The sequence below is a fragment of the Platichthys flesus genome, chromosome 24, assembly GCF_949316205.1.
Source record: "Platichthys flesus chromosome 24, fPlaFle2.1, whole genome shotgun sequence".
NCBI lineage: Eukaryota > Metazoa > Chordata > Actinopteri > Pleuronectiformes > Pleuronectidae > Platichthys > Platichthys flesus.
In genome coordinates, this window is record NC_084968.1 from 6150822 (window position 1) to 6174613 (window position 23792).

At 44.3% G+C, this 23792-nt stretch overlaps 2 protein-coding genes across 2 annotated transcripts; one reads left to right on the forward strand and one right to left on the reverse strand.

Annotated features, from left to right (window-relative positions):
* Positions 1–5666: 5666 nt before the first annotated feature.
* Positions 5667–17697, reverse strand: dok1b (docking protein 1b). The gene is made up of 5 exons (XM_062384410.1): positions 17565–17697; positions 9233–9556; positions 8375–8474; positions 8089–8261; positions 5667–7816 (listed from the first exon to the last, which is right to left on the reverse strand). The coding sequence occupies exons 1-5, from the start codon at positions 17619–17621 to the stop codon at positions 6491–6493; spliced, it is 1980 nt and encodes a 659-aa protein (XP_062240394.1). The 5' UTR covers positions 17622–17697; the 3' UTR covers positions 5667–6490.
* Positions 17693–23126, forward strand: nagk (N-acetylglucosamine kinase). Its single transcript, XM_062384411.1, has 11 exons — positions 17693–17816; positions 19958–20054; positions 20481–20565; positions 20687–20785; positions 21003–21144; positions 21403–21513; positions 21605–21717; positions 21829–21916; positions 21993–22090; positions 22195–22273; positions 22472–23126. Exons 2-11 carry the CDS (start codon positions 20026–20028, stop codon positions 22672–22674), a joined length of 1047 nt encoding a protein of 348 aa, XP_062240395.1. The 5' UTR covers positions 17693–17816; positions 19958–20025; the 3' UTR covers positions 22675–23126.
* The last annotated feature ends 666 nt before the right edge of the window (positions 23127–23792 follow it).

Sequence of the window (23792 nt, forward strand, 5' to 3'; positions counted from 1 at the left end):
TTCACCAGCTCAAGTTGAGTGTTTTGAATTCCATACGTTGGTTCGAAACAGAACCACAGCAGCTTCTCCCCCTGGCCACAGTTCCTCCGTTTGACCGGAACACACCCCTCATTAAATGTCACAACTGTGAGACATTAATGGGACGCGACCCACAGCAACAAAAGTGCGATTGTTTGTGTTTGCAAATTCATTCAGAGGGTTCTTTTAGGGGTTTTGCTGAGTTTTCAAACCCATATGAGCTTTTCTTTACTTGTTCTTTGTTGTTTTACATGACAACATCTTTATCTTATAGTAGCTCGGTCATGTTCCAGCTTTAATGTCCTTGTGGTTTAAATCTAGTTTACAGTTTGATCTTTAAAGTAAAAGAACATGGATTGATGTTATTTGTTCTCTCTGTAAATTCATACCATTTGGCTAAACTGTGATTCAGCTGTTGGTTGATCTTTTTGTAAGTTCTACATATTTATATATATATATTTATTTATTTATTTATGTACTCAGGTTCTCTCAGAGTTGTATTTTAACAGTTTATGAACTGTACGTTAATAAATGCTGCTTCCAAACATAGCTCATTTATTCAACTTCTGCCTGCAGGATGGAAACTGTCACAGATGTACAGGGCTACAAAAACCACATGGATCTAAATATTTAAGAGTGTATTTATTGATAGACAACACTCTTATCTTTGCAGTCGACACAGCAACACAAAGGGCGACAATAAATTGAACCCATCTGTTCTGAGTCAGGTTGACCACGTGCTTTAGGGCAACATTAAAGAAACCATGTCTAACTTGAAGGTCACTCAAAACAGCACATACCTTACCGAGGCAGAAATTCAATGCAGCAGCACCAAGGTGCCTGATCATTTTCGTCAAGATCCATGAATTATTTTCTGTAAAATCAGTAAATAAATTCACCGGATGTATGCACTCTGCAAGCAGCCTTTGAGTTTATCAGATCTACCAACCATTAAAAAGTTAAACATTAAACTGTGTATTTGGTGAGAGGATTATTATGAAAGCTAAGTGCTATGAACTGTGTCAATGTGAATGAGCATGGGGATGAACATGAAATAGTGTCTATACTAAAAACTGTCTATACTCAAAGTTCCACACGCCACCCTTCATAGCATTTCATCCAATAGTGTCAATAAAATAAAGTAAAATTGTTATTTTTAATAAATCCATAATCATCAAAGAATCAAAGATGAGTTCAAATGAGCTGTTCCTGGTGCTGGTACTGGATGAGACGCATCTTTTTTTGTCAGTGTTACTTTCGGAAAAGAACACACAAAAGAATACGAAAGTAGTGCCAGTCATCACATACCACCACACAGGAGACAGTTTGTCTCTTGAGTTCAGACTCATTGTTTCCTGAGGGTGTAGAAATGACCTTTCCCTGCACCGTATTGTCTCATTTGGCAGACGGTGAACTCGCGTCAGCTGTTCCTCTGAAGCGGTTTTCGAACACTGTTCTTGCAGTTTCACAAAGTGTTTAGCATTTTTCCAACCTGACCTTAAAAAAGAAGCTCTTTTCTTGTCTGCTGCCTGTCTAAAAAGTGCAGTAATATCTCGTCTATGTCTCATCAGCTTCTGTATCTGAGTCGGGATAATATTAGTACTGGGACTTCCTGCTTGGTTCGCACTGTTCCATTTCCCTCTTTGCAGAAACAAACCCTCTGCCAGACTCTAACTGTCTCATAAACTATAATACACTGTCTCTTTCCTGCGATTGTCATCACTGGACGGACACGCACAGCGGGACAGGGCCGGGACGCGAAGCAGCACAGGAGTCACAGTTCATCCACAAGTTACGGGCAGAGAATACTCAACTCTCTCACAAGCCGCTGTGAGTAAGAACAGAAAGAGGAAGTGCATCTCGATGAGGAGGAAGTGAGGAGATGAAGTCAGGAGGCTGCAGGGACGCGAATTATCATCCCGCTGACAGAACTCCGAAAAGGTCTCGACTCCCACGCAGGCCCTAATGTCTGGATGTCTGATTTGCTTGTTGACATGTCTCTGTCGCAGACTGGTGAATCACCTCATCTGCTCCAGTGGTTAAGCATGAACTCACTTTCGTGTTTTGTCATTGTCCCTAAAACATTTACGAGCCACCGAACCAGGCTGGAAACAAATATCCCTTTATACACACACATTCCTCTGCATCGGCATCCCCTCTATTCAGAAACTGAGCGAGAGTCTGTCACTTCCTTCAGGTGCAGCACCGAGAGCAGAGAATGAGTGAATGAAACTCTCTCTTTCAGACGCACCAGTGAATGGGTTTGTCTGCGCGGGGCTAAAAATAAACCGATGGTGGTCTGCTGGGTTTCAGGTGAAGGCAGGGCACAGACGAGTCGTCATCTAATCAGACCGTCACATCAGGTGTCTTATTCTTCATGTCACCAACAGGCAACAGATTCAGGAAACGCAGAGCCCCCAGCGCCTCCTTTTATTTGACACAGTGCAGCTGACAGGTGTGAATCTGAAAGAGGACGGGGTCGCGACCTGTCGGCAGAGGAAACACTTTTTTCCCGCTTCTTTCAACCTTGCAGCTCGTCTGTATTAACAAGCTTAGGGACGCAACATATTGAGCTATATGTTAATATGTAGATTAGTAAAAAGTTGTAAGGCTTCCTAAGGGGCTCTGCACTAATGGCAATGTTTTATTTGAAAGGTGTCACCCGTGGTAATAGTTTATGAATTTCTTTCAGATCATTGTTTTGGTGTCAGAGGCCACAACTCGGTTTCTCACCACACCCCTCTATCTCCCAGCAGTGGCCAATCAAGTGCCCCCCTCCCCCAAAAAACACTGCAGGTCTACAGGTGCATTCAAAACATTTGAGTGTGTGTGTGTGTGTGTGTGTGTGTGTGTGTTAGTGTGTGTGAGCAACTCCGCATCTGACATATCTCGGATCTCAGCACAGATTAAGTGCAGTCTCCCTAGTATCTTGTGAAGGGGATTCTCAAAGCTCCGCAAGATTCATAAAGCTCTGCGACAAGATTAAAACATTGTTGCAGCATGTAAAAACAACCCAGCACCCACAAGAAGCACCTGTTTGTTGGTGTGATGTCAGGATTCAGTGCTTCTTGGTATCGGACTGATCCAGTTCTCTTTCTGTGAGTCTGACATGACCTTTAAAAAAAAAGTCAGCGACCGAACAACAGACCCTGAAAAAGTCACAAGATGTTGAGCAGACAACAGGAAGACTGACCCTGGCCTATTAATAGTCAACGGTTGTGTGTGTGTGTGTGTTAGTGTGTGTGTCAGTGTATTTATCTACACTGAATATGCTTCTTTTTTTCAATCTCCTTTTTCAAAATGAATCAACTTTCCACTGACTGATTTCTCCCAAGCTCCCAGAGGTGGATCTGAAACTATGAAGTGAGATATGCTTTTTCGGTGTCAGCCACAGATAATAACACCAAGCACACACACACACACACAACAACACACATGCGCACGCAATCACAAAGCACGCAGAAAAGGTGATATGGCTGCAGTTGTGCGAGATGGAGAAATGTTTTCACACATAGACTTATCTATAGCTGTCTCTGTCACACAGACGCAGACCAGACGCAGACCACACACACACACACACACCCACACACACACACACACTCACACACACACACACACCACACCACACCAGGCAGTTTGTTGAACTGCTTCTGCAGATGTGTTAAAGGTCAAAGCAGATGAGGAGACAAATGAGAGGAAGGGAGCAGACGAGGTGACAGAAAGTGAACTTGTTTGTTTTTGTGAAGTTCTGTTTAATTTTGTGTCAAGTGATAAAACCAAATCAACTACTCATTATGATATATAACACTCTCCAGTGAAGCCAGGATACTTTCTGTGGGTGATGTGTTCAGACTCATCATAGCTACACAGAAGAAACTCTGAAGGACATTACAGCCTTTAAAAAGGTATAACGTCTAACATCTTGGGAAATAGCCTTCCTCCTTCCTCCCTGAGTCAAAGGTGAAGACTGATACCACTCTCGTTAAACACAACGCCACAACCAGAAGTTAGTCATCCTAGCTGGGGCTTTACACAGAGGCTTGTCGTTAATGTGAGGCTGCCAGGCCACCACAGGAAGTCAGCGCATCTGAAGCCTATAAATAGTAGAAACACTTTTAAAACTTTAAAAAAAGCAATGCGTGAATCTACTCAAATGGACTTAACATTCAGCACAAAATTCTAATCATTATTTACAATATTAAACTAGAATGGTGCCTTTATGAAACCACATTTAATTTCCCTAAACATGCCTGATCTATTCTCTGACAAATCAACGAGCATATTGACCCGTTCCTCTGTACGAGTGGAACGTTTACTTCCTGTGGCAGAGCATATCGCAGAGTGGCAGTTCAAGTTTGGTGAACTTTGACCCACGATATTTGCTTTACATCCGATTATTAAAGGCCATGCCCTTTAAGAGGGTGCTGGATCTGCACCAAAGTCTAATAGGTTATCCTTCCACCAAATCTTGTAAAAATGAGTTCGGTACTTTTTGCTTCATCGTGATAACAAACGCATACGTTATCACTATAATAGTTTTTTTTCCATCATAACAACCAGTCTGACAGAGCTGAAGTATTACGGTTACACAAATGTTCTGGTCTCACTCTCCTCTCTGTCCAACCACATCTCCTGGCCGCCCCATTTCTCCCCGTTAAATGGAGGTGTTATTTCTCTCCACTGTCGCTGTGGGAACTGTTTGCTTTTTTCTAGAATAACAGAAAGTCTCCACCAAATGCCTTGAGATAAAATATGTTGTTATTTGACCCCAATTGAAAAGTGTCTGCCGCTGAAAACTCCGCAACTATCAAGGCTGCGCTTCGGTGCCCTTTCCTCCACCAGGCCTTTTTCAAAGAGTTCACTCTGAGTTTAATGAGAAAGGCAGAAAGTCTGTTTTTCTTCCCCCTCCTCTGCACGTCACTTCGTTTTTTTAGAGAAGTTTCCTGTCCAGAACATTCTCCAGCAGCAGGTGGGGGGATAAAGGCCGCAAAAAAAAAAGGAGAGGGACAAATAGGGATGAAGGGCAGTGGCGGTGGCGGCGGCGGTGAAGGGAACAGTTTGTACCGGTTTGTAAGCCAACCAGATGCAGACAGGTTCCTGCAGCCAGCTTTCATCACGTCAGCCTCTTTTTCATCTGCTCTCTTCTCATTTACATCACTTTATTTTTCCCAGTCCCCATCCTCAGCTCGGGAGAACCACCAACACGTTAGCCCTTTTCTCTGCTGCGTTTTTTCCCCTCCCTCTTCCCATTTTTCGCTGGCCTCCTCTAACACCACCTCCGCGGTTGAAATGCATGGCGTGTCCGACTCGAACCGGCCGCCATTAACTGTCGCCACGGCAACCCAACAACAGAATTGAGGCGGGGAGGCAAAGAAAGGAAGCGAGAAAGACAGGAAAAGTAAGAAAGGACGTCTTTGTCTCCTTTTTTCGAGGCTCGACATTAACGGTGCGATTAAGTGGTTGGAAACCGCCTGAAACAACAAAAACAGAGCGTGGCGGAGGGGGGGGGGGTGGAGGATGAGGTCAGACTGTTTCACTGTCCCACTCGCTCCTGAACAGAAAAGTATTTACAAGGACAAGATAACTGTGTCTAATTGGCTCGTGACGAGATAAATCACACAGGGGAAGTAGTGATGCTGCATTTAGGGGAGTTTGTTGCTTTATGTTTTCTAGAGACATTTTTATTTTTAGTAATATTTACAGACAGCACAGCTGTTTCTGACACATACTCACAAGTACTGACACATAACAGGGGGTTGGTTTGTTAGTCTGTACAGAGAAACATCACATTATTTTATCTTGTGCAACAAGTAGCCAATTTAAATCTATAAACCCTTTTTGAACCATGTACGTCAACATAGGGTCCAAAAGTCCCACTTTTCAGGCCTCCTCCAAAACTGGAACAGCAAAGTTTTTCCAACGAGTGGATCCGGGGTGAAAATGTTCTACATCTTTATTTTGGTGGGAATTAAGATAAGTCATCAGTCCAGAGAACACAAAAGTTCCAAGTCCCAGACACCCAAAAAAAGAAAGCTCCATTCCGGTCAAAGATCAAGTCCTCGTCGTCACATTGTCTCAAACTGTGGAGAAGCAGCAAGCTGCTCTCTCAGCTTGTTGCAGTGAAGCCTGTAGGCCGAGCTCCTTTTGGCAAATCCGTACGGTTTCTGTTTGTGCGACCGCACTGTGGCTTCGTACACCAATTATGGGTTTGCCATGCAAACACTCACTCTCCCTCTTTCTTAAACACACACACACACACAGGGTGGCCCGACAACAGTTGCATAAAATACCATCATAATGTGGTTTTCTCATCGTTGTGAGCTAATCCACAGCAAATGAATCGACTGTCTCAAATAATGAATCCAGTCCAAAGATGGAAGAAGTGAGAACATGTGCTTGGTTCTCATTTTTCTTCTCCGTCTCTCTCATTTAAAAGGATAAAAAGGTTCAGTCCACGTTTGGAATAAAGATGTTAAATATTTCCCAAGTTGTCATAGATAACGTCAGGTGATCTCAGCGGCGCCTGCTGGTTCTGGCTACACCAGGAGCTCACAGGCGTCTGTTTCGACACTTCGCTGAACAGCTCATTCCCTCCTCCTCCTCCCCCCCAAATGTTGTTGTTGTTCATATTACCGCCGTGTTTCCCAGGGGGCAGTGGCACTGGCTCCTTCCGACCGAACATTTCCCTTGCAGGTTTGGGAGCAGTGACCGGTTTTCGCCCCCTCAAAGCTGCAGAAGGAGGCGCTGTGCCACGGCTCGGGCCCAGTTGCGGCAGAGAGTGTCCTGATGCGGCCGCCACCACTTCCTGTCTTTTCTGGCTGTAAGGCTCCAAACGGGCCTCGCTGTAGATACTCAGGTCTAAACTAGCGGGTGCACTCACGCTTCCTTTGGCGCAGCCCTCTGGTTCGTCGTATATGTGCTCCGAGGGAGGAGCGGGAGGGGACACAGCGCCCTCTGCATGGCCTCCAGGGGGTCGCCTGTTACTGTTCACCCCTCTTCCTGTGCCTCTTCCCCCCCCTGCCGCCCCGTTTAGACTCAGAGCACTTGTTTTCTGGAGTAACTCCAGGCTGATCTGGTCGTACACATGTGAGAACAGGTCCGGTGGCTTCCTGTGGTGATGATCCCCTTGGGTGCCACCTGCCGAGGCCTCATCTCCCACAGGTCGGATTCGTGGGCTGGGCACTGGAGGGGTGGTTGCGGTGCTGGTCTGGTTCTGCCCCTTGATGCTGTCCACCGGGTCCGAGTAGAGGCACTCAGCACTGTACAGAGGCAGACGGACTGAGTCCGCTGGCTCAGAGTACAGTCCAGCATGTTCATCAGCTGAGGAAAGACCTTTTCCTGCCGCGTGCCCTCTATGAGTCCGTGGAGGGGCCCCTTCTCCCCCCAAAACCCCCGGCATGGCTGGCGGTTCTGGTAAACTCCTCCCTTTTAGTGCTGCTGCTGCTCCACCTCTCCCCGCTCCGCTGCCTCCTCCGTCTCCCAGCTCCCTCTTCCCCAGCACGCCGTCCGCGGACCCCGGCTTGCTGCCGCCCGAATCGCCGTCGGCCTCCCGGCTGCTGCTGCTGCTGCTGTCACAGCTTCCCGTCACGCTGGCTGCGGTGCGTATGTGCTGCAGCGACGAGGGGCAGTCCGGGTCGAGGCTCAAGGGGCCACTGAGGTGGTGATCCTCCGTCAGAGCCTTCTGCGACTGGATGGCCTGGTTCACCAGCGTGAAGATCTCGTTGCCCTGCTTGGTTTCGAAGGTGAAGTTGCCCGGGCCCGAGTCGCAGCGCCGACCCGCCTCGAATGAGAACATCACCTATGGAGTTAGGGACAGATTCGGAGTTGAATGTGTGTCCAAGTTCACGTGACTGAAGGCATTTTGAAATGCCGAAACAGCCACAGCCTAAATAGCTCAATATCTCTGACATCAAAACATTGACCACGTGCGCACACACAGTTACTCAAAGTGTCTTGTGCACCTCCTAATAACCAATCGTCACAGCCTGGGACTAAATTTAAACGCAACAAGCTTCCTCAGCCTGCTGGTCAGGTGTTGCCAGAGATCGATCCCTTCTCCTCAGTACCCACCCGGTCTCTCCCGTATCTCCTCAGCAGCTTGTAGGGCCACACCAGGACGTTCCTCTTGGTCATCGGCTCCTTCAAGATCAGGACGTCGCTTTCGGCTTTCAGCCAGTAGCTCCCCGCCAGGCCGCTGCGCTCCGACGCCTCGGTTCGCTGAGTGCTCACCCAGAACTCGTTCACTGCGAGGAGAGGATGGGGGATATGTAAGACTCATATGTTGATTAAAAAACGTTTTTCTTTCGATGACATTATCAATCAAATTTATTGACATTAACCTTTTTTTTATCCTCACCTTCCTCTCTGGAGTAGTAGATAAGGTTTTCAGACATCTGCATGTCCTGGGGTCCTCCATTAGAGTCTGCGACCGCACTGCCGCTGCTTCCGCTGCCTCCCTGTGGACCAAACACAGAAGCCGCTATCAGGCATGCACTGAACCCCGGACATTCTGCGGAGTGTGTGAAAGCAAAAACTCTGGATAATGTCACTCATGTGAGCTCATGTGAGACAACAGCAGGAGATTCTCCGGGGGATTCACCGCAAGCAGGTAGTCGTGTTGGTGACGTTTCTCACAGGCAACAGGCGCGTTTGCTCTTGAGATTACAGAGGGAAAGAAACTGGGAGCTTTTCAGCATAAACACTATAAGGACAGAACCATATAAGAGAAAGGGAAAGAGAATGAAGAGTTAGAGTTAGTGTGTGCAACAGTGAGTGAAGCGGATGGACTCTTCCTCCAGGAAACTCCCTCTGGTTTCCTTTCTGCAGAGACAGTATGTTGTGTTCATGTGTATGTGCGTGTTAGCTCACTCAATAGTTGTGGCCTGCGAGGACCCTCCGGGGCCTTGTGGGAACATTTGGCAGACTGACGCAAACATTGTTGAAAACTGAATTTAAAGCAGCAGTTCTCTCCGACCAAACTCAGAATATTGTGTTACTTTGTTTGAATTCACGAATTAAGACAATGAGAGCACAAAAAGAATTTCAACACGCGGAGGAAGCTTCGACTTAAAACCTCACACATCCACCCTTGTCTTAGTCACTGAGTGCAAACACTGTTGAAAGCAAACACATAATGGCATCAATCAACCTGCTTTGTGTGACGCACACATCCACATACCTGCAAGATAAAGGAGGGGGAAAAGAGTAAAGATACCTGAAATGCGATGTCACACATGGTATTCATCCATTCCATGGCGGCGTTCTTCTCTGCGGCGAACACGTGCGTCTTGTCGTTGGTTTCCACGCAGAACGCCGCCATGTTCTCTTTGGGACAGCTCTCCGTCAGCGCCGGCAGGATGGAGATGCACTCGGACAGGCGGATGATCTTCTTGTCCACCTTCCTGTTTTTTTCATTGGACCCGCTTGCCGAGCCTCCGCTGGCCCCGCCCCCGCTGCCTGAGGCCGAGTCGTAGAACTCGAGGCGGGCGATGCCGTTTTGGCTGGCCGGGTATAGGACCAACCAGTTCTTCTTCCATTTCTAAGGAGAAGAGGAGAGAAAGTTAATATTATTATTTTCATATCAACACAGCCTCATTATTTCAAATTGCAGTTGGCTAAGAAAAGCTCTGATAAATCCAGAAATACCTACACAACACAAAACCCAACATAACACTAAAGAAAAGGAAAAACTGAGAGAGCTTCACATGTCTCCTTCGAACTAAAACTGAAAGTAGACAAACCGGGTAGAGGATGACAGGAAAACGAGGAGGTTGAAAGCACAAACTGAAATTGTCTTTCTGAGAAGGGAAACGTGTTTTACATGTGGTTTGTTCAGGCAGCAATGAAGGAGAAGTCAAATGCGGAGTTGGCCACATTGAATCAAAGATGGATGAGTAGAGAAAAGAAAATGTGAACGTCCACAGAAGAATTGAGTCAAGCAAACTGTTCCTGAGTCTGCTGACTGGGGTCTTCATGTGGGAGGCGTGTGGTGATAAATCCACTGAAGCTTGACTCAGATCTATTCCACACTTGGTTGTTTCCCCTGCATTCAATCAACAGCAGCGAATCACGGTTAAGAGCATTAGTCATCACTGCTCAGAGAGAAAAGAACCATTCACCCTCCACACAAGATGATGACAATCTGGACCAAAGAGCACAAAGAACCACATATTGACACTGCTCTGTGTTACTACAAAGATATTATATTCACTTTGTCAAAATCAGGTACGACTCATACTGTTAGTTTGTGGTGTTGAGCGTGTTTCAAGCTTTTATTTTGAAGTAACCAGCAGGCCAAAAGGCTTCTTGCCAACACTCTTCAGCATATCTGCTTGTTTTTCTTGGTTGTTTACTTACCTCTGAAAAATCGACTTGATTTTATTTAAATTTACTTTATCTTATTTCCTTTCTCACATAATGTTTTCTATAACATTGGCATGATTGCTGAAAAAAATCCATTTTAATAAATACACCCGCTTCGATAAAAATCAGACTATAACTGCTGGTATGACTATTTTTCCTTAATTTCATGAGGTTAGAGAACATTTTACACCAAAGAATACCCTGACGCAGCCCTGACCCCAGGTCCCTAACAGGTTAAAATCAAGACATGACTGGTTGCAGACGAGGTGACGGGGACAACAGGGAGGAGGAAGAGCCAACAATGATCTCTTCCTCCCTGGGGAACAAACAGGGACACGACCAAACAACATGATACACAATACAGAACAATAGGACGCACAGCGATGGTGTTTCAGACTCCGGATGTTCAGTGTCAAAAGTGGACATGGTGGCACAATGTGAGATATTGCACGAACACTACAGAAAGCATTTCACATAAGGAGAAACTGAACTAGAACGCAGAAATGAAATGATTTGGGAAGTCCCTCGTACCCTCTAGATGTGCGAGTGTGTGTGTGTGTGTGTTTCCCCCTACAGTCAATGAGCTGAGCTTGTGACAGGAAGGTCAGCATTTTGAAAATCATTCAGCCAGCAGGGAAAATCCAGCGAACGAAGAAGAAACACGTCAACTAGAGGTCCTGAAATGATCCCTGCTCAGTAAGCTTTCACTTTGTTTACAGATTGAGCAAAAGAACATCAAGCGATACGTCTGAAAATGAACATGACCAGCAAGCAGCCCCCAGATCTGTATGTATCGGGTGTAACAGCAACTAACTACAGCCCGACAGATATTGAGAACATTTATATATTGTAGATATAGGTTGCCTGTTGGTATAGAAACCAACTGATTTATTGGTTGGCCAATAAAATATTAACCTTTCACAGAAATATCTGAATAAGCCTTTTATGTTTTTACTGATATGAAAACATTTAATTTAGAGAATAAACAATGCAGAGAAGATGTGCATCCATGCTTACGGTATGTTTTTTCTATTTAGGTTCTATATATTTGGTTGTATTTGTGTTTTCATTTATGTATTCTAAAGCTTAGGGTTAAACTGTAAAACATCAAGACTCGGTTGTTACTGTACGTTCTATGCCAACTGAAAACCTTTATTGTGAAATAATCTGCAATACAGTGTGGTTCCACCTGAGGCCCGAGGTCCCAAACGGGGTCCACAGCTACAACATCATCTATTCTCCAAGAGTATTTCTTCAAATCAAAATATATATAGATAAATAAACACACACACACACACATTTATGCAGGGCATATTGATACTGGATATTAATGTTGCATATTAGCCCAGATATAATGTTCACCAGCTAAACTTGACGCCGCTGTATAGTCGTCATGTTCTTACAGCAAACATTGCCAATGGTGAACATAGTTTTGTTCGTTAAATTTTCATTGGAAAGGCTGTTAAAAAAGCTGTTAGCTGTAACAGAAGTGGAAACATTACGTAAAAATACTCATGGAAACAAGAGGCGTGTGAGTCAGTTTAAAAGGTCTAATTGTGGTATTTGCTCCTGATATAACAGCAGCAACACGCCCCTTCATGTCTTAATAAGCTGTAAAGGCCGCGTCATGTGAAAACCGGCTTCATCGGTTTCTACATCTCAAACCCAACCACTGCCAGAAAGGACAGGAAACGCGTGGGATTTCTCTGGGATTCGCTTGACTTCCTTCTTCTGCACCCAGGTGTTTCTCACTTTGTGTGTGTGTGTGAGTATGTCTGTGTGTGTGTGGGGGGGGGGGGGGGGGGGCATCTGTTTGTATTGTTTTCATTATTCCCTCGGCCTGTTCTAAACCATCTGTTGCAGCACACTCACTTCCTGCATGTGAAACTGCTGTTCCATATAAGGCAGCAGGCCGTTATCATCCACAAATACACCGAGTGGAAATTATGCAAAAGCGAGATGACAGACGGAGGGAGGGAGACTTCCTCACTGATGACCTGCCTGCTCACCAGAACACAACAGAATTAGATCGGATACAAGTGCGTGTGTGTGTGTTTCACTCCCGAAAACAACCCACTGGCTTCAGTGACACACACACATTTCCAAATAGAAATTATTAAGGAAACCACAAGCTTCAAAGACTACAAGTTGTTCTATTTAAGCAGCGACTGATTTTCCGTTGTTCATCTCTTCTGTCATGTAGATAGGAGCCTTGCTTTGTTAAAACTAAAATAAGCTTGGCGTGATCCTTCGTTTATGTGTTTATGGATTAACATCACATTTCGTTTTGCATGCACAAACCACAGTGTTATTTTTGAGAAACTTGTTAATACAATGTCACGTATTTCAGAATAAGATTCAAACAAGGGGAAGGTCACACATTTCTTTCATTATGAGCAACAATTTGCAAATGTAAATAAAGTGATCTGAGAGGAATCTAGGCTGTGGGACTTTGACTGATCACGGAGCAGTTCAGAGATAGAGGGCGCTCCCATTGGCTGCTCCCCTCTTCGATGAAATAAAAACTGTGGAAAATCCTACAGGAAAGGTCACTGTTCCAGCTTCGGAAACAACTGAAAAAAGCAATCAAAAATATGTAGAGAGTGTATTATCGAAAAATAAGAGAGAGACATTTTCTAGCGATCCCACCTACTGCAGGTTTAAATCATTCAAATGTTTGCTTTGATTTGGATTCTTTTCCGAAGACAAAATCTATTGACACAACATGACAGTGCAGAAGGAGATCCACAGATTTCATTCTTTAAAAGTTGTTCAGGAGACTTTACATCATGATGCTAGTTAGCTTATCGGAACAACCAGGATCCCACCGGCCACAGAGAGACCTCAGAGACACGTGATGGAAAAATATTACTGATGATTTGATTTTGAGGCAGTTTGGGGGATTCGTGTTTTAGAAAATGACTCAAACAATGAAGGAGTTATCAAATGTGTTGTGATCAAATGATTAATCAACCGATGAATCACTTTAGCTTCACCTGCAAACAGAGGCCTAGAAAACTTTGAAATGTCAAAATCAAAAAAAACATTCACATCTATACAGAACAGTCAACACAGGCTGTTCTGTATATGGCCAAATAGGGCTTAGCACTCAGAGCTGTTACTAAACATGATACACAAAGAGTCACCACTGTCTCAAACCAACTGCATGTAATGGAGGAAGCGGGTGACGAGGCCGTGGCGCAACACTGCAGCGTTTGTCATGAAAAAAACGATTTGTTCATCCTGAAAACAACACAATATTATCATTTCATTTAGAATGAAATGTGGCTTTTGAAGTGGAAACCAGGTTTGATTATACTCACAGGAAACAATAAGCAGTGTGGGAACTTGAATACAATCTAAGCAATAATCCACACTATTGAAATGTTGCAATGACCGACTTAGAGGAGAAGGACCCACCCTGCAGGGAGATCAAAGAGATTGTCTTGTGAAAATATAAATGGAGTCATCGCCCGATTTTACGACAAAAGCAGAAAATCGGCCTTTTGTCGTTGTCAGCGTCCATTCAACAGTTAATATCTTTGTCTTTGTTTCACTGGAATGACATCACCAACAACACATAGAAACCATATGTGTGACTTCAGGCCACAGTGACAAGATCGGCTCACTGAGATATCAGGGTTATTGTTTGCTGATATTCGTCAATATAAAGACTTTTGTATTTACAGAGTCAGCATCTGGGAAAAAATGGGCATTCAGGTTTCTCCCTTGAAGGAATTAGAGTATAGATGATGGATGTAAGTTTGGTTGTATTTGTGTTGTCTTTCTATTTGTGGTTTTTCATAATTACGTATGTTTGTGGTAATAATGTGAAATATCAGGACTCAGTTACACTTCTTTATCAGAAGGGTTTCACAATGACATCTTGAAAACAATTGCCAATTTGGTCATTATTGTTGGAACGAGACAATTTCAAATACACATATATACCAGCTGAAATATCTGTATCTGCAATTTTGTCTCCCTCATATCTGCATTGGCCCGGGCCGTCTCTAAAACAGACATATTAATTCAACTACTAGTGGATTGTAGTGACAGAGAAGGTCGTCTTGTGCTGAGATACATTATGGAATGTGATATGGAATCCCATGAGGTGATAAAAGCCAATGAAATGTGGCAGTGGAAAGAAAACTACACCGGTAAAAGGGTGAGTAAGAACTCGGCTAATTCTGGTTTCTGCACAAGCTTAATCCTTCTTTCCCATGCATGACCAAATTACAAAACCACAACACTCAACCTTAAAATACATCTGCTGCAGAGTGTACACGGACAATTACACACTTTCCTCCGTCGGGTTGCTTTTTACTAGAAAAGAGGTGGTTTCTTTATAAAGTATGATTAAGTGTCTGATGCCACCCAGTCCTATTAATCCATGCGCAAATTATTACTTCAGACATGAAACTCTGATGTATGAATGTAGCCGCCTCAGGGTGTGTAATTCCACTTTATCCTGGCACACCCAGTCTGTTGAGGTGGCGGAGAGCCCCGAGCTGTTGTCTGTAGTAATGCTGCGGAGTCATTCACATCAGCATGTGGCCAAAAGATTCTCCAGACTGCAGCACAGGGGACGTGAACCCCGCGTGGAGGGCAAGCAGATGCACGCACAGACGAAAGACTTTCTCAGCACTAAATCTCCCGCGGCTCCGGTGCACCACTTCAGCCACGACTTGAAATCAAATGTCAGCTTCAAATGTGGAAAAGAATGGAATAACAACAGCAGTAAATGTAGGAGTGTTATCCTACAGTATAAACTCTGTACAAACCACCGTGTTGTGTTCACGTACATCTCAGTTGCACTTCACAGAGCAGCCCAGCCCGTTCACCTTGTTCACATGTGCTTCTGATTGGCCGACCCCCTCGTGCTCAGGATGGTATGAATACCTTTGTGTGTGTGTGTGTGCGTGTGTATGTGTGTGTGTGAAACAGTTCAGAGGACGCAGCAAATATGTTGCTGTCTGTGAGAGGAGTCTGAAACACAGAGATGAACATGCTTCTCATTTTTCACGTCTCAAAGTTTCAGTTCAACTATTTTTGTACGGGAAGTTGAGTTCACTTGCCACCTCTGATGGTGAAACAACAACCCAGGTGACATCATCAGGGTTGTGGGTCAGAAAGTGTGTGCTCGACGTGTGGAGTTCGTAGAAGTGGACATGCAGACAGGAGGGATGTTTGACTGGAAAGGCTGCACTTCACCACACTCGAGCCAGCGGCAGTCAGGACGTCTCGGCCTCCTCTGCATTGAGTTAAATCTAATGTTTTTATCTAATTGCATGTTTGAATCATAGAATAACAAATATTGAGTATTTCGAATGAAAATATTAGTGAAATTAACAAATATCTACAAAAAAAAAATCATATCATGTGCCCACGATGTAATCTTTCAAATTCTTACTTTGTCTTAACTCTTAACCAACTAAAATAAAAAATAAAACTAAAAGGTTCACTTTATACTTATAGAGACGCAGCACATGTGTACATAGACACATCTTGTGCTTCTTTAATAGATTATTGAAAACAACACTCTTTTCATCAGAGCCCTATTGATATGGATTTTGGGGAGCGGAGGCCAGAATGGAGCGATCCGGTTCAGGCAGCCAGCTCGAGCTGCGCTGCTCCGAATCATGTGACGTGCCTCATGTGACATACCTCACTCTCCACAGTCTTCTATAATACACTCCCAGGCGAGCTGTTTAAGCAGAGGAAGATGTCCCATCACTCCCTTTGCCTGCCCCCCCCCCCCCCCCCCCCCCCCTGCATTCGAACTGCTGCCAGTTGCTTCAGCCCCTCCACCGGCCCAGCATCCACCTGTAGGCTCCGACGGGGGGATGGGGGGATGGGGGTTACAAGTATATACTCATCACTCCCAAGTGATTCCCAAGATGTCATTTTCAAACTCCTTTGACAAATAAATGTAATCGAGGCTTGATGGTTGACAGCTAAGGGCCATTGCTTGACATGACATGAGAGAGCAGTCAGAAAGAGAATCCCTCCCTCTTGAGTCACATTTTCCGAGTGTGCACACAGGACCGGGCCTATATATGTGTGAGCGTGTACGTCCACTAGCAGCATTGCATAATCCACCATGGCAGCAGTTTCAACACTGATAGAACACCTCGAGCTTCCTGTTCACTTCTCCTCTCAGGCGTTTTTTCTTATCAGTTGTGCATTGGTAGAACTAGAGGTTGAGTTTGCCCATTTTCCGTTGCAACCACTTCAAGCTGTGTTTTTGCAGGGCTGCATTGTGGGAGCGGTGATTTCAGGGCAGGAAACGGGGCCAGAGTGTTTTTGTTGGTACGCGTCATATGACCAGATGGAGAGAGACGGAGAGACAAAGACCCTCTTTACCGATCTGAAAGCGCAAGTGAGTTCTTATCCGGCAGTGGGGCTCTGACACCAAAGGCAGGGTTGCAGCGAGACCATGAACTGAGACAAACACTCCGATGCACCCACACACACACGCACACAAGTGTAATCACTGTCCTTTTAGCCGTATCCAGTCCAAGCACGTGATCTATATGAAGGTTGTGTTTGCAGAGGTGTGAACTTCCCTGTTCTACAACTCGATGGCATGATTTTGAAAAGTGTATTAAAAGCTCTATCCAACCTTTGTGTGTTTTGACATTTACTGACATTTAGTACAGTGCACCAGGGTTTTACCAGCACATCAACACACACACGGATATTAAATACAGATGCACAGTAGCTTCACTCCATACACCATATCAAAACCAGTCCAGATCAGATCAGTGACACTTCAGCAACTTCCTCTCTCTGCACAGTGACTGGTCTGTAATTGCACCAGTGTGTGCTCGGCCTGTTTATTTACTGCCACGCCAAATGCTCCTTTACTGGTTTACAACTGGGATCGGCATGTTTTTTGGTGACTTCCTATCATTTCTAAACCTAGATTATGAGGAATAATGATACATGATACTAATAATATTCACAAAGTGACATAAAGTATGTTTAAAGAGTTTTTCATTTTGTTTTTAGCTTCCTGAAAGGAACTTCCTCATATTTAGATGCTTTAGTTATTGCTGGTCAGTGTCTAATCGTTTCATTGTTATTTAACACCCTCAACACGCTCATTATTTCAGTGAAAACTCTATTGATCAACAAATGAGCCAAACAACGATGCCACAACAGAACCATCAAAAGTTTACCTTGCCAAACTTCTGGTGCTGCACATAGAGTTGTCCCTCCTTAACGTGGGTGTCCATGCCCACTCCCAGTCCAGAGGCTGCTCTCCCTCCAGAAACCACAGCTTGGACTTGAACTTGCTGCAGGACCAAACTTCTCGGCTGTCGGGTGGTTTTGATTCTCACTTCCCGTTTCTCTCACCTCCGCTCGTGGTCATGGTGGAACGTGGAGCGGATCCTCACAGGGTCACGGTGGTCCACAGAGACCAGTTTGAGGTGAGGTCTTCGATGTTGTCGCCGGGTCTCTCTCTCTCTCTCGCACTCTCTGTGCTGCCTCTCTTTCTCTCTCTCTCTCTCTCTCTCTCTCTCTCTCCTCTTTCACCGGAACATCAGCCTCCAGATGTTGCACTGACACATCCGCTTACAGCCTTCACAATAAAAACAAATAGTGAATACTCTGCCAGGTAGAAAATAGCAACACTAAAAATGTATTTTAATATGTCGATAATTATCCCACAGGATCAAAAGAACTGAGCTGTGTCCAGATTTATCTAATCTCAAGTACAGCTATTTATTTGTGGTAACTTGATTTAGCCCAAATGTATATATTTAACAATCTGCACTTTGTAACTATTAGATCAACTGGAAAACTTATATTACTATTATTATTAGTAGTAGTAGTAGTAGTAACAGTTGGTAACCTGAGAGATTTGGGGAAGTATTTATTAATATGTTCACACATATTTGGGGTTTATAATGTAGTTATGTATATAAACTATGTAAAAATACAATACAGCACAAACACAAAGTGAATGCAAGAGATAAGGTATGGAATAAAGTGGTTTGAAACACATTTTATAAACATGCATTAAAGAAAAAGTTTAAGTAGTAAATGAATTGTGTCGCTTAGTGCACACTTTTATTGTGAAAGGCTAACATCTGTTACTATAGGGACCATGCTTAACTTGACATACTCCTGCAGGAGGAGTGAGTGGCGCGTGCTGAGCTTCTCTTCCTCCTCCTCACTCTTGTGTAACTTCAGCTGACTCACGCGCACACGCACACGCACACACACACCCACGCACACACACTTTCTAACACATACATAAACCATGATGTAAAATAAACTGTATGCACTGAACCACAGGTGATGATTATATTATATATTATGATAATAAAGTGCTGTAGTTAACAGCAGGACGGTAAACCTCATAGAAACCTGCTGTGATTCCCTATACCTACAGTAAGTACTTTAACATATATGAACCACAGACCTATGTCAGTTGCCATAGACTGAAAGTTCTCTCTAAGCAGCCTGTGTTTGCAAGACCAGCCGGCTTCCATATTAATGTGTTGCAGATGCCTCCTGCTGGCTCGCATTGTCACCTAATGTTGTTGTCCCTGTTTCAGGCCCATGAGCACATGGTGTTTCATCTCGGTCAGTATTGTTCTTGACAGTCACAGCGGATTTTTAGACCGTGAGTCAGGGCATTAAATGGGTTTTTAACTGGCCAGGGTTCCTCCAGTAGAGAACAAATGTCTGTACATGTCCTGTCGTTCACTTTTTGTCCCACACACAGTCAGTGGTGGAAAGAGAAAAGTACAAGTACTCAAGTACTGTGCATGAGAAGATTAGACATTTAAGGTTATGTGCACTTGGGTATTGACATTTTGGACTTCTCTGGTACATTTTATCTACAGCTACTGGTTACTGTTACCCTTCAGATTTTATTTTCACAACATAAAATAAGCCAATGAAAGACAACATAGTGTTGTTTTTAAGTTTTACACATTTTGATTTGAGACTCCTTCCACTGATGCATTAACAGTCTAATAAATGCACAATCATATTATCATTTATATTTTGTATTCAACTTGTTCATAATACTTGTTTACTAAATATAATCAAGTAGATATAGATTTAGTAGCTACCAGCTCGTAACTTTAACTATGCCGGAGAGTTGCTTAGTATTGCAGTTTTTCATGTGATGCTGTAAATTCATCAGCTATAACAGGATATGAGTGGGTAGCAGAGGGCTGGTGAATATTTGCAGGGTTTTATTTTTAATGTAAGTAGTGTTCTTTTTTAGCTTTTGTAACATTAGTGGCTAAAATAGGATGTTTTTTTTAATAGTTTTTGAATTGTATTTGATGTAAATATACTTCGACCTTCTGGGTCTCTTCCTGACCCACTGGGATATAGTATAGTAAATAAAGTATATATATTTGACTACAATAGAATTAATCACCACTACTACTTTTAATAATAACTACATTAATAATACATGATTATACATAATTGATTTTACTTATAAAAAAAAGTCCCATCATTTACTGTAGGTCAAATATTTATTTAGAACACCTGTTGAAAAACACAGACACTGCTGCCATCTACTGGTCAATAATCTGCACTACAGGTGAGAGTTCAGCTGCTTCCTCTCGCGATACCGGCTCACTTGAACAGGACATAAACAGGAACCGGGACATGGCGTCAGTGTTCGGAGGAGTGGAGGGGTGAGAAAGTCTTTAAATAGTAAAAACCTTGAGATTTGTTGAAGTTGTCAGTTAAAGTGAGTGTTTCCTGTTTCCTGTTGTAGTTTTGTTCGCCTGTCCCGTGTAGGAAAGTAGCGCAGCCGCCTGTAGTGAACCACTTTCCTTCTCCCCTCTGACTGAAGTCTCGTGATCACTTCCAGTTTAAATGTTGCTGTCTGTTTTTGTGTGTGTATGCATTTACATTAAAATTAGCATAGCTCAATATTCTTGAAGCTTTTTTTTTGTTCTTGATCTGAGTCTGTGCTCGCTCCTCTGTGAGGTTACATCTTGGAACATGTAGGCTACATCTCTTTTTTGCCCTAATGGCTTCTTGTGTTGTGGCCTTGATGGTTATTTAAGTGTTTGTCTCACCACACCAGTCCCCTGCCCTCTGTCCTCTCTCTCCAGTGGAGGGACTGCCTCGAAGGCGGTTCTGGTGTCAGGAGATGGGAGGATCCTTGCGGAGACAGAGGGGCCGTCCACCAACCACTGGGTGAGCAGGGACTTTATTTTAATACTTTTTTTATTGTGTAAGCTACAAAATTCTGAATACGTACAGATGTTTTCTGTGTGTGTGTATGTTTGTGTGTGTGTGTGTGTGTGTGTTTACTCAGTTGGTGGGGGTGGACAAATGTATTGAAACCATCAACGACATGGTGCAGAGAGCCAAGGTGCAGGCCGGACTGGATCCAAACACGCCACTGGGCTCACTGGTCAGTCACACTGACCTCATACTAACGCATGTAAACTTTGACTGAGCTGTAAGGAAAGTACCTTATACAGAAGTGTGTGTGTGTGTGTGTGTGTGTGTGTGTGTGTGTGTGTGTGTGTGTGTGTGTGTGTGTGTGTGTGTGTGTGTGTGTGTGTGTGTGTGTGTGTGTGTGTGTGTGTGTGTGTGTGTGTGTGTGTGTGTGTGTGTGTGTGTGTCAGGGCATGTCTCTGAGCGGAGGGGAGCAGAAGGACGCCATCGACAAACTGATTGCTCTCATGAAGGAACGCTTCCCCGGTCTCAGCCAGAACTACTTCATCACCACTGACGCCATCGGAGCCATGGCAACCGCTAGCGATTGTGGTAATTTCAAAAGTTGCCTTCATTCACACTGTGTTATATATGAATCCCTAATGTGGATTTTAATGCTCAAATATTTTACAATGTGAAATCATGACCTGAAAGGGTTTTAACAATTCAAAGGTTGACACTTTACCCTCTCCAGGTGTGGCTCTATGTAAGAGATAACATTTATACTGGATGCTCTCTAACTTTATGGCTCGGTGACATCTAGTCGTTACCGTCATGTCCGCTCTGCTCAGAGTGTTTCTCTCCCTGTAGGAGGTGTCGTGCTGATATCAGGCACCGGCTCCAACTGCAAGCTGGTGAATCCCGATGGCTCGCAGATCGGCTGCGGAGGCTGGGGTCACATGATGGGAGATGAAGGATCGGGTAACCCTGCGGCGACACGAGACCCATTAAAAAACGGACAAACTGCATGCTTTAAAACTGGTCTGGTTTGATTCACCTCTCTGTCTCTCAGCGTTCTGGATCGCTCACTTGGCGGTGAAGACGGTGTTCGATGCCCGAGACCGCCTGGTCGCTCCTCCTCATGACATCACCCACGTCCGAAAAGCCATGGAGGAATATTTCCAGGTCAGACTGCAGCGACAAATCGGTCTCTTCCCAGCTGCTGCAGGGAAGAGCTGACCTTTAACCTTTAAACCGACTGTGGGGGTGTAGTAACTTGAACTGAATTCATCCCAGGTGACAGATCTGATGGACTTGCTGCCGCACCTCTACAGGAACTTCCAGAAGTCCCACTTTGCTGGTTTCTGCAAGAAGCTGGCTGAGGGTAATTTGTGCCATCACTTCCTGCTCAGTCTAAAATAGCAAGTTGGGTAAAATAAAATATTTTTTTTGCGTTTAAGGTGCGGAGGCCGGGGACGCTCTGTGTCGGTACGTGTTCACTCAGGCCGGGAGACTCCTGGGAAAACATGTGGAAGCCGTGTTGCCTGCAGCACAAGAGGTAACATCCTCACACACACAACAACAACAGCACCGAGGTGTGTTTCACTCATTCGCCATAAACGCTGACTCCTCGTGTTTCACTACATCTTGGTCTCCTGACAGCCTCTGTTGAGGGGGGAGCACGGCCTGCCCATCCTGTGCGTCGGCTCGGTGTGGAAGAGCTGGGAGCTTCTGAAGCCAGGTCGGTCTAGTGTCCTACTTGGTGCTGACCTACCATACCAGCTGTATAAAGCTAAATCCAGAACCAGATGAACAGACACCTGGTTCATCAGCTGCCTCCTTATTGGTTCATATAAGAGGTTGCTAAGGGGCAGGACCTTAATTTGCATTGACATGATTCGATGCTGCTCTCTGCTACTTCCTGTTTCTCTCTGACCAGGGTTCACGGAGGTCCTCGATGAACTCGCCTCATCTGACCACTTCAAGGGCCGTCTCCATGGATACAGCCTCCTGAGCCTGAGGCAGTCCTCGGCGCTCGGCGGCGCCAGTCTTGGAGCTCAGAGTTTAGGCGACGCGCTGATCATGGACTACGCAGCCAATGCCGACGTTTTCTACCGACACACCTTCAGCAGCAGCCAATGAGAGTGCAGTGGAGGATAATTTACCGTCCTGTTTGTAATAGTTAGCGTCATCGCTAATAATGCCAGTAATAATTACAATAATGACTTTTGACCATGGTGTAGTATCTCACTGCAAGATACCATATCCCAGATTTGGCTGCTTCATTCAAAATCTTTGCTCCTTTGTTTACATTTGACATGTATAATAAAGTACACCGTTAATTGGACAGAAAACAAATTCAGGGTTGTAAATCATATCTGAAGATAATTCAGGCTTCAATCAAAAGAAATCAGCACTGCGTTCGATGTTTTGCAGGTTTTCCTGTACTTGTTTTTCACCACTAGATGGTGCTGTTTCCTTGCCTTTCTACTTGGGCCCACACGTGCTGGATGTGTCTTTATTCACAGCTCAAATCATTTACAATTTTTTTCTTATTGATTCTTTCAGATTTATAATTAAAATCTGATATCTTACATTTGTGACTTGTTTGGATTTTTTGGTGCATTTCTTAAGCACTGTACTAAAACTCGAGGTACTCACTGCATACATATAGATATATGCATTTGGGGTAGTGAATCTCTTGCATGTTATTTTATTGGTTGATAAATTTAGTGAATCTTGAAAGTAATATCACTGATCTGTGGATTTTTGTATTTCTCCAGATCTTACAGCTGGTGTACGGCTTTTTAACACTGACAAATTTATGCTAGAAAATATGTTCTTGATAAACCTTCACATTAAAATGCCTGGAAGCCCCCTCCCTAACAATGACAGACAGCAGATATTTTTATTCAGGGATATCAGCACTGCTCTCATCCACTTCCTCCTCTTGTTCTTAAGGTCCTCCTGTGACCTCTGCTCTTCTACCATAGACAGCACCTGCTCCTATCCAGCACTGTGGACGAGGGGGACACTGCCCTGTGAGAGAAACCTCTAATGTGATATGTGATCATATAAACATTGCAGGTCAATCTATTAAAACATGAAAACCACTCCATCCCAAAATGATTGGACAGGAACATTAAGGTATCTTGCCTTGAACGGTCATCATGAGTGAAGACTGAGGTCAGACTCCCCGTCCTGGCATTTGTCATTAAGGCCTCATGCAGCTAGGATTCTGGGGTGAGGTAGCATGAACA

Excerpts from the sequence above, each read along its gene's own strand:
- dok1b (XM_062384410.1), bottom strand. The coding sequence starts at position 17,621 with ATGGACACCCACGTTAAGGAGGGACAACTCTATGTGCAGCACCAGAAG. Across the intron at positions 9,557-17,564 it reads AGCACCAGAAGTTTGGCAAG|AAATGGAAGAAGAACTGGTT; the intron begins GTAAACTTTTGA and ends TCTTCTCCTTAG. Across the intron at positions 8,262-8,374 it reads CTACTACTCCAGAGAGGAAG|TGAACGAGTTCTGGGTGAGC; the intron begins GTGAGGATAAAA and ends CTCTCCTCGCAG.
- nagk (XM_062384411.1), top strand. The coding sequence starts at position 20,026 with ATGGCGTCAGTGTTCGGAGGAGTGGAGGG. Across the intron at positions 21,917-21,992 it reads CTGCAAGAAGCTGGCTGAGG|GTGCGGAGGCCGGGGACGCT; the intron begins GTAATTTGTGCC and ends TTTGCGTTTAAG. Across the intron at positions 22,274-22,471 it reads CTGGGAGCTTCTGAAGCCAG|GGTTCACGGAGGTCCTCGAT; the intron begins GTCGGTCTAGTG and ends CTCTCTGACCAG.